The following is a 14,822-nucleotide window of genomic DNA, read 5'->3' on the forward strand; positions in this document are numbered from 1 at the left end:
AACGGGTGAGGGGAGATTAGAGAATCTGTACAGAAATTAGTGATACTTTCTAATTACTAATGTTTAAAAAAAGTCACAATAAATACAGAAAAGGATCAATTTATAGGAGACACTGCACATCTATATAACATATGTGTATTTTTTGAAAGATTTTATTTATTTATTTATTTGACACAGAGAGATCACAAGTAGGCAGAGAGGCAGGCAGAGAGAGGGGAAGCAGGCTCCCTGCTGAGCACAGAGCCTGATGCAGGGCTCGATCCCAGGACCCTGAGATCATGACCTGAGCGGAAGGCAGAGGCTTAACCCACTGAGCCACCCAGGTGCCCCAATATATATGTATTTTTTTTTAATTAGAAAAGGAACATGCCCCCTGTAACAGCAGTTAGAACCCTGGCAAAATGCCCGTTTCCTCTTTACTTGATATTCCAAAGGCTAGAATGACTGCTACATAAATTCCCTCACTGTGCTTCTCAAATCCCCAACTAAACAAGCGAGCGCTCTCAAACCCTGAAATCTGTCACTTTCCGAGAGATTACACATTTCCACCATTCCTGAATGGCAGAAGCTTTTCACGGGAGCAGCAGAGACCCTGAAACGAGAGTGCCGGCTTGAAGCAGGCAGTCCCCAGTGGGGAGAGAGGGCACAGCCTGGCGTGCGGCCAGCTGCCCCAGTGGGATCAGCAGTCTAAGAGACAGAGCGCGGCACCCGGGACCTACCGTTGCCCCGCAATTTCTAGCAGGATTAAAGCTGGCGCTTTTGCAAGACTGGCCCGCGCGAACAGGTAGCCCGCCATCCAAACCACACAAAGGAGCAGCTGCAAATACAGAATATTTATAGCGCTTCAAACAAGTCACAGACCGGAGGCCCTTCTGAGCCCTTACACACACAGGCTGTGCTTCCCGTCCGCTTCCGGATGGAGTGGAATTGGGAGAGTGGAAAGCCCGAGTGTGTCCTTCACAAGATATGGACTTTTTCGCTGCAAAAATCATTATTTCCCTTTTCGGTTGCTGAATGGCCAACCAAATGTACTACCTGCTGACAGATCAATTATCTTTATTTCAGAAGCAAAGGTCCTCAGTGAAGTGCACTCTGATGTCAGCAGACCCAGTACAGACACATGAAGCAGACAGAAGAAACTGCTTTGTTTCCTCTGAGTCCACTCACTGGAAAGAACTGTCTTATGTGTAACAGTGTCCACTAATTGAAGCAAATCCTTGGCAAACAAAACCCAAAACTTTCCCAGAGATTCCAGTTTATATTTTAGTAAAAAAAAAAAAATTAAGAATTGAAGTTTAACACCAATCAAAATAAGTGGCTTAGTAATTAAAAACAATTTTTAATTAAAGTTGCATTTGAAAGCGAGTGTGATTTTTTTTTAGTTCATTTCCCCTCTCACGATATTAAAACAAAAGCACTACTGAGTAACATTATCTAAATCCAAAGTCAGACTCTATTAATAGCACTGCCTTTTAACGACCTCCCTTCACTTACTTGTTGCTTGATTCTGGGGTTCCATCTAATGTAGTAATTCACCCAAAGCTCCAAGTGGCGCATACTGGCGACTGGATATAAAACTCGATTGATCTCTTTAGTATAGAAGGGATTTTTGTACTTGTCCTTATTACTGTTGATCAGCGACCACAAAGATACCGTTCGTTCTGTAACTTTCTACGGAGAGAGAGAAAGCAGGAAGCTGAAGTCAAAACACACAAGTACACAAACCATCTTTCAGCCCGTGGCACTACACTTGAGCCTCAATTCGAATCAAACATTTACGTTAGCCCCAGAATAGCTCAAGAAGCCTCATGGGCCTGTGAGTGTTCGGCAGCCACTGACTGATATTTGCAGAGATAATGGCCTAGCTGGAGAGCCACTGTTTCTGCCAGAAGACAGAGATGCAGGACGCTGTCTCATTAAATGTAATTCACTGAGCTAAGACGACTCTTCTTGGCTAGGTAAAACATCTGGGAACAGATGGGCAGTATGCTCTTTGTAATTCAGCAGAGAGAAAAGCGATCATACGATCCTGTCGGCTTTCTTCATTTCTGTAGATGTTAGAACTGTAAAATCTTAACCTGTGCCTGCTTGACAGTAGGGACCCAGAGAGGAAGTTGTTTTTAACCAAGTGTCCAGATGTTCGCTGGCTATCACGCTAACGTGCAGATATGTGACAACACCTGGATAACTGACTTCACTGAATCGTTACTTTCTCACTTGGTGTCCATGATCTCCTGCAGAGATCCACCTTTTCACTGTTTTTTAGAGATCTTTACCGATTTTGAGCATAAACTAGAAAAAAAAAACCCCAAAGCTTGGGAAAGAAAAGGTGTGATTGTTAAAATTACCAAAGGTGGACTTTGAGACTCTTCCCAGTAATGACTTCAATAAGCAAGGACCAAAGAGCTAACACTGGGCGCTAAAAAAGAATGGCTTGAAATAAGTGACTGAAGAAATGTCTTTAACATACACATTTCATTAATGTGAACAAGAAATATGGCAGCATAAATTTGTCTTCCTTGGAATCCACCTCAAACTTCATTCACTGGTACCTTTCCGGTGCCCCAAGCTATACTGGGCTGTGTCCATTTGCATGTTTGCTTTTAGTTTTATACATGCACAGAGTTTAATAATTTTTAAGAGATTTTATTTATTTGACAGAGAGAGACACGAGAGAGGGAACACAAGCCAGGGAAGTGGGAGAGGGAGAAGCAGGTTCCCGCTAAGCAGAGAGCCCAACTCGGGGCTCGAGCCCAGGACCCTGGGATCCTGACCTGAGCCGAAGGCAGGCACTTAACAACTGAGGCACCAAGCGCCCCTGTGTGCACATAATTTAAAAAGTCACATAGCCTGCACAGGTTTGTTATGGATAAAAAAAGAAAAAAAAACCTCAGCTATCTCTCAGCTCCCCACAAGCAACTGTGTTTGATATTTTTAAGATGATTGCTTTGACTATCTGGTATTTAACCTCCATATCTCTAAATAATATGCTTTCCCTGCCAGCCGGGGGACCGTGCGGCTCTTGGCACTCACGCTCTCTGTCCTGCCCTGTACTCCCAGCAGGAAGCACGGCTTTCAGGAGGCTGACATTTAGTGTCCAGATCCCTGTGACAAAGCAAATACTACTCTCAGGCAGGCCCTGCAGTCCCTTTCTGTGACTTCTTCTCCTGCACGAATTTTGTCATCTTCCCTCCATCTAACCATCTATTCTGCGTATCTTATTATCTGTTCTTGGCATTTATTGTGAATTTAACACCGAACTCTTCCTCCAACATCTCAAACTTCTGTCAAGACACTCAGCACCTCAGGCGCTCCCTGTTTCCTCCTCAGGGGAAAGCCAGCCACACACCTACGATGGCTTCTCTGATTCACCCCAAGCATCCCCTGTTGCCTCTCTCCGAGCTGCAGCTCCGGCTTCCTGAGTTCCACAGTCTTCTTTCTTGTTTGCATGGAGCCAACACTCCAAGAGCTTCCAGAGAAATGGTTTGGTGTGGGAGGGAACTCTTCCAGCACTCCAGGAGAAATGGTTTGGTGTAGGAGGGAACTCTTGGTGCCATGCATGTCTGAGAATATCTTCGGTCTGCCTAAACAGCTGGTTGACAGTTCAGTGGCTAGAGAATTCTAGGTTGAAACCATCTTCCATTAAAATTCCGAAGGCAGTGCTCTACTGACTTCTGGCTTCCAATACCGCCACTGAAGGATTTTGCCTTCTTGATCTGTTTCTTTGCAAATGGCCCATTCCTTTTCTGTCTGGAAGCTTGAAGGATCTTTTCTTTGCCCCTGGTGTTTTGAAACCTCACAAAGACGGGCCTTAGCTTGGGCCTGTTTTGGTCTGCCATGCTTGGGCACGGGGCAGGCCGTTCAGTGTGGAAACTTAGATACTTCAATCCTGGGAAATATTCTCAAATTATTTCGGCAACCTCCTGCTCTCGGGTCTCCCTGTTTTCTCTTTCTGGAAGCCCTATTATCTGGATATTGGACCCTAGGACTGGTCTTCTAGTGTGCTGACCTTCTTTCCATCTTCTACCTCCGCCTCTAGATTTCCACTTCACCTTTCAACTCTTCTTCTGGATTTTTAACCTGTTTTCAAGTTATTTTCTGATCTCTACATAGTCTTTCCAAACAATATCCTGTTATTACATCACGGTACCAACATTTACTTATCTTTCTGGGGATATCTGATGCTAGCTGCCTGTCTACATCTCTCCCCTCCCTACCTGGTAACCATTCTGTCCAAGTGGCTTCTCTCCCTCCGGGCTACGCGCTATTACTGAAGAGCCGACTGGAAGCCCTGGGACCACGAGGCTCAGCGCCGTGAGCCGCACTGTGGGGAACCGCAGGTGCTGGTATCTTTCGGTTCTTCCTCTCTTGGGCTAGTCCGTTTCCCCAGAGATGATTTTTTTTTTTTTAATCGAGGCGGGGTTCACGTACTGTAAAATTCACCACTTTGAAGTCTACAATTCATTTGCGTCACCAACCCCCCTCTCCAGTTCGGAGAGATCTTCAGCACCCCGAATGGAATACTCAAACCCGCTGAGCACGCATTCCGCTTTCTCCCCTCCCGTCAGGCCCCCCCAAACACTCATCTGCTTTCTGCCCCGATGGCCTTGTTATTCTGGACATTTCCTAGCAATGGAATCATGCCATCTGTGAGCTTTTGCATCTGGCTCCCCTCATGAGCGTGTTTTCAAGGTTTGTCTACACTGTAGCCTGGGGCACAACTTCCTTCCTTTTGCTAGGCCAGCGTGTGGCTAGGTTGCGTTCTGTTCATCCTGTCATCAGCGGATGGACCCGGGGTTGTTGCCACCTTTTAGCTCTTTGAACATCTGTGTGCTTTCGTTTCAACTCCTGTTATCATTGCCCTTGGGTATGTGCCCGGGAGTGGACTTGCCGGGCCACAGGACAACTCTCTGCTTAGCTTCTGGGGAACTGCCAGCTGGGGTTCACTGCCATTCACCTCACCCCCTGATGAAACGCAGGTCCCCAATCCACTCTTGTGCTCTCTCGAGAAGAAACCTCTGTCAGAGTCCCCAAATTTGGTGCCTATGTCTCCTTTCTCATCTTCCCTGTTCTTGTAGGTTTATACCTTTAAAACAATGCCCTTTCCTGACTGTTTTTACGGTGTTTTGGGAGGGGGACCTTACATACCTTTAAAGTCATTCCTACTCTCAAAGTCAAAGTTTAACCCCCTCCCCCACAGAAAATGCCAGACACTCAATAAACCCTCTGTGTTTCCCACAAACCAAGCTATCAAAAAAAAATTTTTTTTTCTATTTCATGGAAGACGAGACACAGTTAACTAAAAGGATGAGCATTTCCACTCACCTGTTTTTCTCGCGCAGATTCACAGTTGTATAAGAAAGTCCCAAACCGGCAACTATACAGATGATCCAGAATTGTAATCAAAAATCGTTCATTGAATTCAAAAGCTGTAGGGAACTAGACAAAAACAAACACGCCCACAAAGCATGAAAACTTGGGACTGGCAGGGGCTGCCATCTGCATACGCCCTAGAGCTCACTGCTCAGTGATCGGCACAGGACCGAGGAGTTCGAAGGAGGGTCAAGGAAAGGGATCAAAGGAAAAGAAGCTGATGTTCCGGGTTTTCCTGAGCGTACAAGGTACACTGGGTAGTTCCAGCACTGCTGGGGTCCTATGTGCATGGGCTGGTCCCGAGGCAACGGAAAAGACGAGTTGGGATTCCGTTAGGAGAGAGGACGCAGTTAAATACTGAATTTTTAAACCATTATGGAAAATCCCAGGCATAAATAGCAGCGAGAATAAAACCGCAAACCCCATGTACCCACCACCCGGCTTCAGCAATGACTCACGTAGGGCCAGACTCATTTCATCTCTATCTCTGCCCTGCGTACTGTGAGGCAAATCCCGGACGTTAGATCAAAATACTTAAACGTCAAGTCCAATGTAATTTTATCCCGTACACATCCCTTACCTGTTTCGACATCTGCCATACACAGTCAATAAACTGGAGGAAAATAGGAGACCGGTCAGCGTCGGCGTGGTTTTTATCACCATGGCCTATTCTCTGAAATGAATGGATGGAGATGATTTGTTTTCAGTTACGGGTACAAAACTGAGAAAGCATATATAACCCACAAAGTGTGACAATACCACTCATCAATCTGCTTTCCAAATGCCAAGTTTCTCAGAGAGTAAATGGTGTATGTTTTTCCTTGGCAATATAGAAATGTGCAAAGGTTTAGAAATACTGGAAATCAAGCATAAACCTCTATACTATCCCAATGCCATCAGCTCAGCCTGCCGTTAAGTTAGCAGTGCTGAGGGGCCAACCCTCACGGCCGAAGCCTCAAGACCACGTCCAAAACGGTGTGGTCATTAGTAAGTGAAGTTCTTTCTCTTCTAAGAACAAGACAAAAGCCTCACCATTTATTTTTATTAACAATGATTCTTTCTACTTGAGAATGTTCTTCACATTCCTTCGGAAGCGTGGATGATCATCTGAGGGAGCTTGTTAAAAAGGCTTCTTCAGGGGCACCCGGGAAGCCCAGTCAGTTAAGCGTGTCTGACTCTGGACTTCGGCTCTGGGCGTGATCTCAGGGTGGTGAGATCAGGCCCTGCACCGGGCTCCTCGCTTAGCAGGGAGTCTGCTGGAGGCCTCTCTCCCCCTCTGCCCCTCCCCCTGCTCGTACTTGCGTGTGTTCTCACTCTCTCAGATAACTAAATAAATCTTCTTTTCTTTTTTTTTAAAGGCTTTTTCAGACCTGGAAATATGAATTTTAATAGGTTCTCTCAATTTTCAAATTCTGCGTCACAGAATAATAATGACAGTAACAATAATAAAGCCTTGAAAGAGTCTAGCAGCTCTGTAAAAGGTATTTGGCTCTAATGGCTATAATTGTAGCTGAGAAAGAATGGTCACACAGTCTCAATTTCAACACTTCTACGCAGGCTCCTGGTCTGATTTTCAAGTCAAACTGTAAATAGGGCAGACGGAGAAAGCGGTCTCCTGGAACAGCTTTCACGACCCCCGAGGAATCGCACATACTTTTCATTTGACTCCTCAGATTTTCTTTTCGAAAGCAAACATATGGCTTAACAACCAGTCTCTCAATCTCAAACATGGACATGGAACACGTCGGCTTGACTGTTCACTTACAGATGCAAATTTATGTCCAAAACTTATCCATTCTTTCTGTACCAGTATTTCAAAGCCCTCTATGCTCCGATAGAAGCTGTCCAGCATCAGCATGGCCAGGGACGTCAGCTGCGCGGTCCTGTCCCACCCGTCGCTGCAGTGCACGAGCACCGAGCTCTTCCCCGAGGAAACTTTGTCTGCTACCTGAATGGCTCCCGTCAAGACGAGCTGGCGAAGAAGAAGAACATGCGATTAGTAGGCAGCTGTAAGATATGGCTAAAACTTGAAATAATCATTTTTAACCCCAGAAAAGGTCATGTTTTCAAAAACTGCTATTGTCTAGACCAGAAAAACTTCTGCAAATGGAACAGCAGGGGCTCTCGGCCCGCTGCTCTTGCTCTGGGGCAATGGCATTCCAATGAGACTAGGTCATAAAAAAAAAAACAACAACCAACTCAATGCACACAAATCTAAACTGCATTTCAAACTCATTTTTGTGCCTGTGAGTACATTAGCATATGAGGGCTGTGGTTGCCAATGACCACAGCCTGGGGCTTAAACCACAGGAGTATATTGTCTGGCTGGAAGGCCTACACCAAAGTGTGGGCAGGGCCCGGCTCCCTCTGAAGGCTCTAGGGAAAGACCTGTTCCAGGCCTTCTCATCACTTCTGGTAGACTTCCTTGGCTCGTGGCAGCAAGACTCCAGTCTTCACGTGCTGTTCTCCCTGTGTCTGTGTCTCCGTGTGCAAATCCGCCCCTTGCATAAGGACACCAGTCTTACCAAAGCAGGGGCCCATCCTACTTCAGTATGACCTCATCTGCACTCATCGCACCTCCAAAGAACCTAGTTCTAAAAAGGTCACACACTCTGAGGTACCGGGGAGGGGGGCGGTCAGGGTTTGAATACATGGAATTTTTTAGGCGGGGGGAGGTTTCAATTCAACCTATAGCAGTGATCATTTTTTTTTAAAAAATCACCGGCCCAACAGGTCTAGTCTAGACCTTAAAGGCCTGATACAATGGGAATCCCCACTTTAGCCTTTAAATTGACAAAATATGAACTATTCTGTGGCTTGTAAGTGGAATACTTACATCAAGATAAAGTGACAGCCTTCTTGTAAACATTTGAGACTCAGAAATACTACGAAATTTGTGTACACCAGGAGTTATTGCTAGGATGTCATTTTTGGGTGACTTGGGTATTTACAGAGTTATCCTGTACGAAGCACAGAGTTCATCCACCACGAGTGTGCAGTGTGATAAGACGGCACACACGTACACAGCTGCGTAGCCATCATCGCAAACCAGCTGTAGAGCGCTTCCATCGCCCCCAGAAAGTCTCCTGTGCCACCTGCGGTCAAGCCCTGCTCCCGCCCTCAGCCCCCCGCAGCCACTGATTTGCTTCCTGTCTCTACAGTTCTGCATTTACCACAACTGTCATCTAAATGGAATCACGTAATAGGTGGGCTTTTATGTCTGGCTTCTGTCACTTAGCGTCATGTTCTTAAGGACCATCCATGTCGTAGCCTGCGTCAGTACTTCCTTCTTTTTACGGTCAAGGCATATGCTGTTGTACGGACAGATCATATTTTATTTATTCACTCCCTAGCTGATGGACACCTGGTTGTTTCTTGCATTTGGTCACTATGCATGATGTTGCTGCGAACTCTAGCACGCACAGATTTGTAGGGACTTAAGTTTTCATTTCACTTGGGTAAATACTGAAGAGTGAAATGGTTGGATCACACAGTAAATGGATGTTTATTTAACTTTTTAGCAAACTGCTAAGCCATTTTCAAAAGTGGTTGGACCATCTCTCATCGCCACCGTCAGTGTACAAGGGCTGCATCTTTTCATGTGCTTGTCAGCCATTCACATCTGTGACGCCATTTCTGGAGCTCCCCAAGTCCTAACAGCTCTGCGACGGTCATGTATTACAGTCGTTTTCATGGACTCAAGGCAAAGTCAGACTAAGTGAATGATCTGGTAGAGAAAACTTTAAAGACACATACTTTTTGTTATTTTTTTAACCGGATTTACTTATTTTTTTAAGTCAGCTCTATGCACAGTGTGGGGCTTGAACTCATAACCCTGCCATCACCAGTCCCATATCCCACCCACTGAGCCTCTGAAGATACGCACTTGCATTATTTTGATATAAACAGAACTGCAGATAAGTGGACAGAGTAGTGCCGAGAAGGACAGGTGAGGGGACCTCAATTATTCATACAGAAGTCATTGCTTTTAACTGACTAGAGCGGCTTTAGTTCTTCAAGTGTTTTAAGCATCTCCTCAAAATCCTGTTTACAAATTTAATCTGAGGCACTGCTGACGGAAGGGCTGCTGGCTGCGCCTAAAGGCAGCTTCACCCCAGACACTCCCCTCACCATGAGAAAGGGAGGCAGCCTCAGCCTGTGATCTTTCAAAATATTAGATGTTTTCCCCAAAAGTATGAATTCCCACCACTGCTTCTCGACAGGAAGGTTGCTAGTTATCTCATGAAGTGAAATCAGATTTTCAAAACCATCACTGGCAACTGTTGTGCAATCAGATGGCCTAGCGGCTGATGGGGAGGCAGTGTGTGGCGCGCTGGCTCAGTGGCCCGAGGCCTGGGTTTGAAACCTCCTTCCGCCGCTTTTGACATGTCACACACTGAGCCAGTCCCAGAACCGTGGTTCCTTTCTCTCTGAAGCGGGAGGAGGAATGGTATCCCCAGCACAGCCTGTCTTGGCCCGAACGAAAGAATCCCCACGAAGTGACGACATGGAGGACAGGTTCAGTGAACGCTGGCTGCCGTCTAGCTGCCTTCTCAGAAACAAACAGTGACAGGTCACTTCCAAATGGGAAGGGGTACAGGGCAAGAGCGTTGAAAAGGACAGAAAGAAACCGTATGCTCCAGAAACCACAGAGACATTCTACCCTGCTGGGGCTCCAGGGGCGGACTAGAATGGGGGTGGTCTCCTCGCCTGTGAAGCTTGCCCTGTTTTGCACAGAGTCGTGGGCCCATTTTGCCTGAATGCAGGTTCGTGGTTGCCATGCCACGTGTCTAGCGGCAGCTCTGGGGCTGCAAAAACAGTGTGCGAGGCCGAATAGTGGGTCAGACAAAGATGCCCCGGTCCTGGCCCCCAGAAATCTGTGAATAGCGCCTGGCATGGTAACACAGACTTCGCAGATGTTATCAAGATAATGACTTCCAGACGGAGAGATTATCCTGGATCGTGCACGAGGGCCCTAAATTACATCCCATGTATCCTGATAAGAAGGAGCTGAGGGAGATTTCACAGAGAGAAGGCAATGGGACCACAGGAGCAGAGAACGAAGTGACTTGGCCATAGCCAGGGAATGCCAGCAGCCACCCGGAACACGAAGAGGCAAGGACAGATGCTCCCTCTGGAGCTTCCAGGAGCACAGCCCAAATGTGCCCCCCACCACTGATTCCCACCCGATCTTTAAGGCCCAGCTCAAGGCTACCCATATCTCTGTTCCCCCGTCTTCTGGCACGATGGGACTTATGCCTGAGCAACCCTGAGTCAGAGGTCATTAAGGTGCTCATCTGGGCCCCCCGTTATAGTTGGCCTCCTCGGAGAACACTGACAGTTTCTTCCATTTCTTTTCTATCTCCCTCTCTTTGGACAAACCTATAAAAATTGACAGGGGCCTTTTATAGCCTTCTCCATATTCTGTAGGTCCTAACTTCCATTCCACCTTAGAAAGATGGCCTGGACTCCTAATTTCCTCAGATAAGTCCCCTCGCCCCTTCTGCTTTCAAGCCCCTCAAATCCCAAAGGCCCCTTTCCTTCCACTGCCTTTGCTACGAAGGCTTGTGGCATGTAACACACCACACGGTGGAGCATTAGCTCTCCTGTTCGTGTGCCCGTCACCTCTTCAACTGCAAGAACCTCCTGGAAGGCAGGAAGTACATCTTGTACCTTTTTCCATTCATGGGGTCTAGTGCGCTGCTTTGCCTTTAAGAGTGCGATACTTTCTAAAAATAAATGTTTTATTTTAGAGTAGTTTTAGATGTATAGAAAAGTTACAAAGATACTGCAGAAAGCTTGCATATACTCGAGTACATTTGCCACAACCTGTGAACCAATATTTACATGTTATGAAATTATTAATAAACTTACTAACTTATTTTTTTTAAAGATTTTATTTATTTGACAGAGACTAACTTATTTTTAATAGAGTCCGTACTTTATGAGCTCTCCTTAATTTTCACCCAGTGTCCTTTCTCTAATCCAGGATCTCATCCAGGACCCACATTCCCTTAGCTGTTACAATTCATTGGTTTTGCAATTTATCTTTAAGAATGACAAATTAAGAAAAAAATGAAAGTTAGGCCAAATGAAAATGCGATTCCTATCAAGTCTGAAAGTAAAATTTGACTAGAAAACAATTTATATTAATAATGCACCTATTTAAAGTAGGCTTTCTGTTTGTTTCCACAACAAAAAGGGAGCTTCTAAAGGTGTTAGTTCCCTCAGATAGCTTCAAGTACTTTTAAAGACTGGAGGGGTGTTGCTGCTTTTATCAAGATGAAACACGGAGTATAATCAAAACACAAAGTTCATTCTTTAAAGTAAGTCAATTTGAGACTGGTTTCAATTAAAAAAACCCTCTCTCCAGGGCCTCGAGGGTCGTACCCAGCAACAGTTGGATAATACGTTGGCTGTTTCTAAACAAATCTGCGTGAAGACAGAACTTACTATTGGCAAGATGGAAAGTGACCGCTCCACAGACTGTGAAACTGTTCTGGAGTGAGATGCTGTGAAATCTTTAACTTAAAGGTAAGCGCACTCTGAAGAGGTACGAAACTATCAAATGTAAGAACCCTATACGACAACTATTTCAGCTTTCACCGCTCGATTTTAGAATGGAAGGGACTGAAACAGATCCCTGTTCCACTGAACAGTGACTTTCTTATTTAGGTATGGACATCTTTTTTTCAAAAGATACTTGCCTTAATGTGTTCTAACCAATGAGTAGACTCCAAACTGGATAGCCAGTGAGATTCTTCCACGTTAGGATAGACAATGTCTTTGACTTTTTTTAAAGATTCCCGCATGACATGAATGTTATGGATGTCTAAGAAGAAAAGTTCGGTGTTATGGTACGCATCATCACTTTCATATCCTCCTCCTGTTGCCTGAGAAACAGCAAAACATACAAACAGTCAGCTGGGTTTTCTAGTTCATCAGAGAACTTACATGAATATTTCAAGTTACTGGTCCTCCAAATCTCCACCTTCCAGCTTGGACGTGGCGATCAACGGGACCTGACTTCCCATCCAACACCGAGCCTCAACGACATCAGTCACACACTGAGCTTGGGGGGAAAAAAAAAGCAAAACAGAAAAACAACCCAGCAGGCTGGCAGTTTGCTGGGGATCTGTATTTGCAAGGAAAAAAAAAATCACTTCAAATGTTCCATAATTACTAGCTCTTCTGGATCTGGAAAGGCAAGAGCGGTTGTCAAGGGTCCCTTTCCTTGCTGGGTTCCGTAGCGGTACTGTCGGGCAGCGGGAGAGGGCAGGCGCGGCGCTGATTCTAACAGCCCTCAGCTCAGCCCCACTTGCTCCGAGACTGAGGGGAGGCACTCAACCTCCTGGAGCCTCGGAGACTGGGAAGGCTGAACAGGTTTAAAAGGAGTCACACTCCACCGCAGCTGACCCCAGCCACCATTCAGTGAGCCCCCACCCCCCGCTTACGGCCACGCCGCCAGAGAGAGAGTACTATCCCCATTTTGTCACTGAGGAGAGATGCTATTTCACTATCTCCAAAGTCACATGGTAATCAGTAGGACTCCACGTGTCTGAGTCCAAGGCCCACACCTCTTCTAGTGCGCCGTCACCATCTGTCCGCCCTGCAGACACCAGGGACAGAGTGCCGCACCCCTTTCCAACACGGCAGAGATACCCATTCTCCATATAAAGCAAAAGAAACGGAATGGGAGGAACCTGGCTGCACTCTGCTTCACGTTTTAAAATGCCATGGAACATGTGGCCTCTGGCCCTTTAAGGAAAAGTTAAATAATTCAGAGACTTGCCAAGAAAGCAAAGTTCTCCAAGCTGAAATGGAAGGGGGAGGCATTGGACAAATGTGCCGTTGCTACATTTTGCCTCTTTTCTTTTTATTTACAACAATACAAAGAATATATAACTTGTAACTCAGAACAGAAGGGCCAATGCATCCCATGTTTTGTGTTTTTTTTTTTTTTTTAATTTTCCCAGGGTTAGTCACGCAAGTTTCCTATGCAATGAAAGGAAGGTAACCACTTGAATTTCAAACCTAAAGTCCTCTGTACAAGCCAGAGGTGTTGGTCTTCCCGGTCTGTAGGTAAGAAAATAGGTTTTATTTAGAAATACATGTTTAAAGCTTATCACAAACAGCATCAGTATAAGTAGACAACACACATTCAACCTTGTTTTTTAAAAAGTTATTAGCTAATGAATACCTAGACAGATGAGCCCTATTTCCCTTTCCTACCCATGCCTCAGGGCACATAATACCTCGAGGCTCTGGTCAGAGGCCCACAGAGGTGCTCCTACCAGCCCAGCAGTCACTCCCGGAAACTGCAGGCGCCCGGCTTGGGAGCAAAGAGCAAGCCTGAGTTTTGCCAGCGCTGTGAGCCGCTAATGCAATGATAAGTCTCCCTCCCCTGGATGACCTGCTTCTCTACCCTTGTGGTTTTTAAAGAGAGCGATTTTCAAGAGATTCTCAACGCTGGAGTATCTTCAGTAAATAACTGAAGATAGGATGAAGACAGATAAAAGGCAAAATGTACTGATCGCTCCTTGCCGAAGCGAAGACGGACGTTACTGCCGCTCTACTTTAACTCATCGCGGTCAGCTACTGCAAAACTGAAGCAGCCTGGTGCTGGTGCTTGTCAATGCCTGGGTTTTGCTTACTTTATAATGGTGTAATGTTGCTTATTACGTGGGGGGGCGGTTGTAAATTTCTAAATATCCACAAGGGAGGAACAATCAGGTCCAAAGAGAGCAGAAGTCAGAAGGGTAAAAATCAATTAGCCAAGCATAGATTGAGTTTCCAAAGTTCAAATTCTCCATCTCTGGCTAGTTTTGAAGTCTTTTCAGTTTCCTTCTCTTCAACAAAAAGGAACAACCCTGATTATCTAGTACGGCGACATAGAGGTTCAAGGGCCTGTTGCTATGGATATAAATGACTAGGGGAGAGACACAGCAGAGGGAGGAGGGAATGAGAGCTTGGTTTTTAAAGAATGCCACAGAGATCTTTAAAGCCTGGGTTTTTTCCCTTCATTTTTTCCTTCCCTTCATTCCTAAGAGCATTAGTAACACAGGCATATTTCCTGAGTGTTTAAGAGGCATTCAAGAATTCTGCTGCTGTGAAGCTGGGCGGGGTGGGGAGGGGATTCTACTATCACAATAAGCTTTAAAGTTAATAGATGAAGGTAATCACTTTATACATTTTCATGTTTTAAAATAATCTTTCTAGGGGCGCCTGGGTGGCTCAGTGGGTTAAGCCTCTGCCTTCGGCTCAGGTCATGATCTCAGGGTCCTGGGATCGAGCCCCACATGGGCTCTCTGCTCAGCAGGGAGCCTGCTTCCCCCTCCCCCTCTGCCTGCCTCTCCACCTACTTGTGATCTCTCTCTCTCTCTGTCAAATAAATAAATAAAAACTTTAAAAAAATAAAATAAAATAATCTTTCCAAATGCCTCATTACA

At 45.7% G+C, this 14,822-nt stretch overlaps 1 protein-coding gene across 5 annotated transcripts in view; it reads right to left on the reverse strand.

Moving 5' to 3' along the window:
- Nucleotides 1-14,822, reverse strand: part of MTM1 (myotubularin 1) — a 90,183-nt gene that overhangs the window by 6,289 nt on the left and 69,072 nt on the right. For all 5 annotated transcript variants that reach the window (XM_032845292.1, XM_032845291.1, XM_032845290.1 and 2 more), the window contains 5 exons: nt 12,081-12,266; nt 7,139-7,345; nt 5,954-6,046; nt 5,326-5,439; nt 1,495-1,671 (listed from right to left, as the gene is read on the reverse strand). In XM_032845292.1, coding sequence (XP_032701183.1) covers nt 1,495-1,671; nt 5,326-5,439; nt 5,954-6,046; nt 7,139-7,345; nt 12,081-12,266 — 777 coding nt within the window. The remainder of the gene's footprint in view (nt 1-1,494; nt 1,672-5,325; nt 5,440-5,953; nt 6,047-7,138; nt 7,346-12,080; nt 12,267-14,822) is intronic.

Source organism: Lontra canadensis, unplaced genomic scaffold (assembly GCF_010015895.1).
Source record: "Lontra canadensis isolate GAN:19392208 unplaced genomic scaffold, GSC_riverotter_1.0 scaffold161, whole genome shotgun sequence".
In the NCBI taxonomy this organism is placed as follows: domain Eukaryota; kingdom Metazoa; phylum Chordata; class Mammalia; order Carnivora; family Mustelidae; genus Lontra; species Lontra canadensis.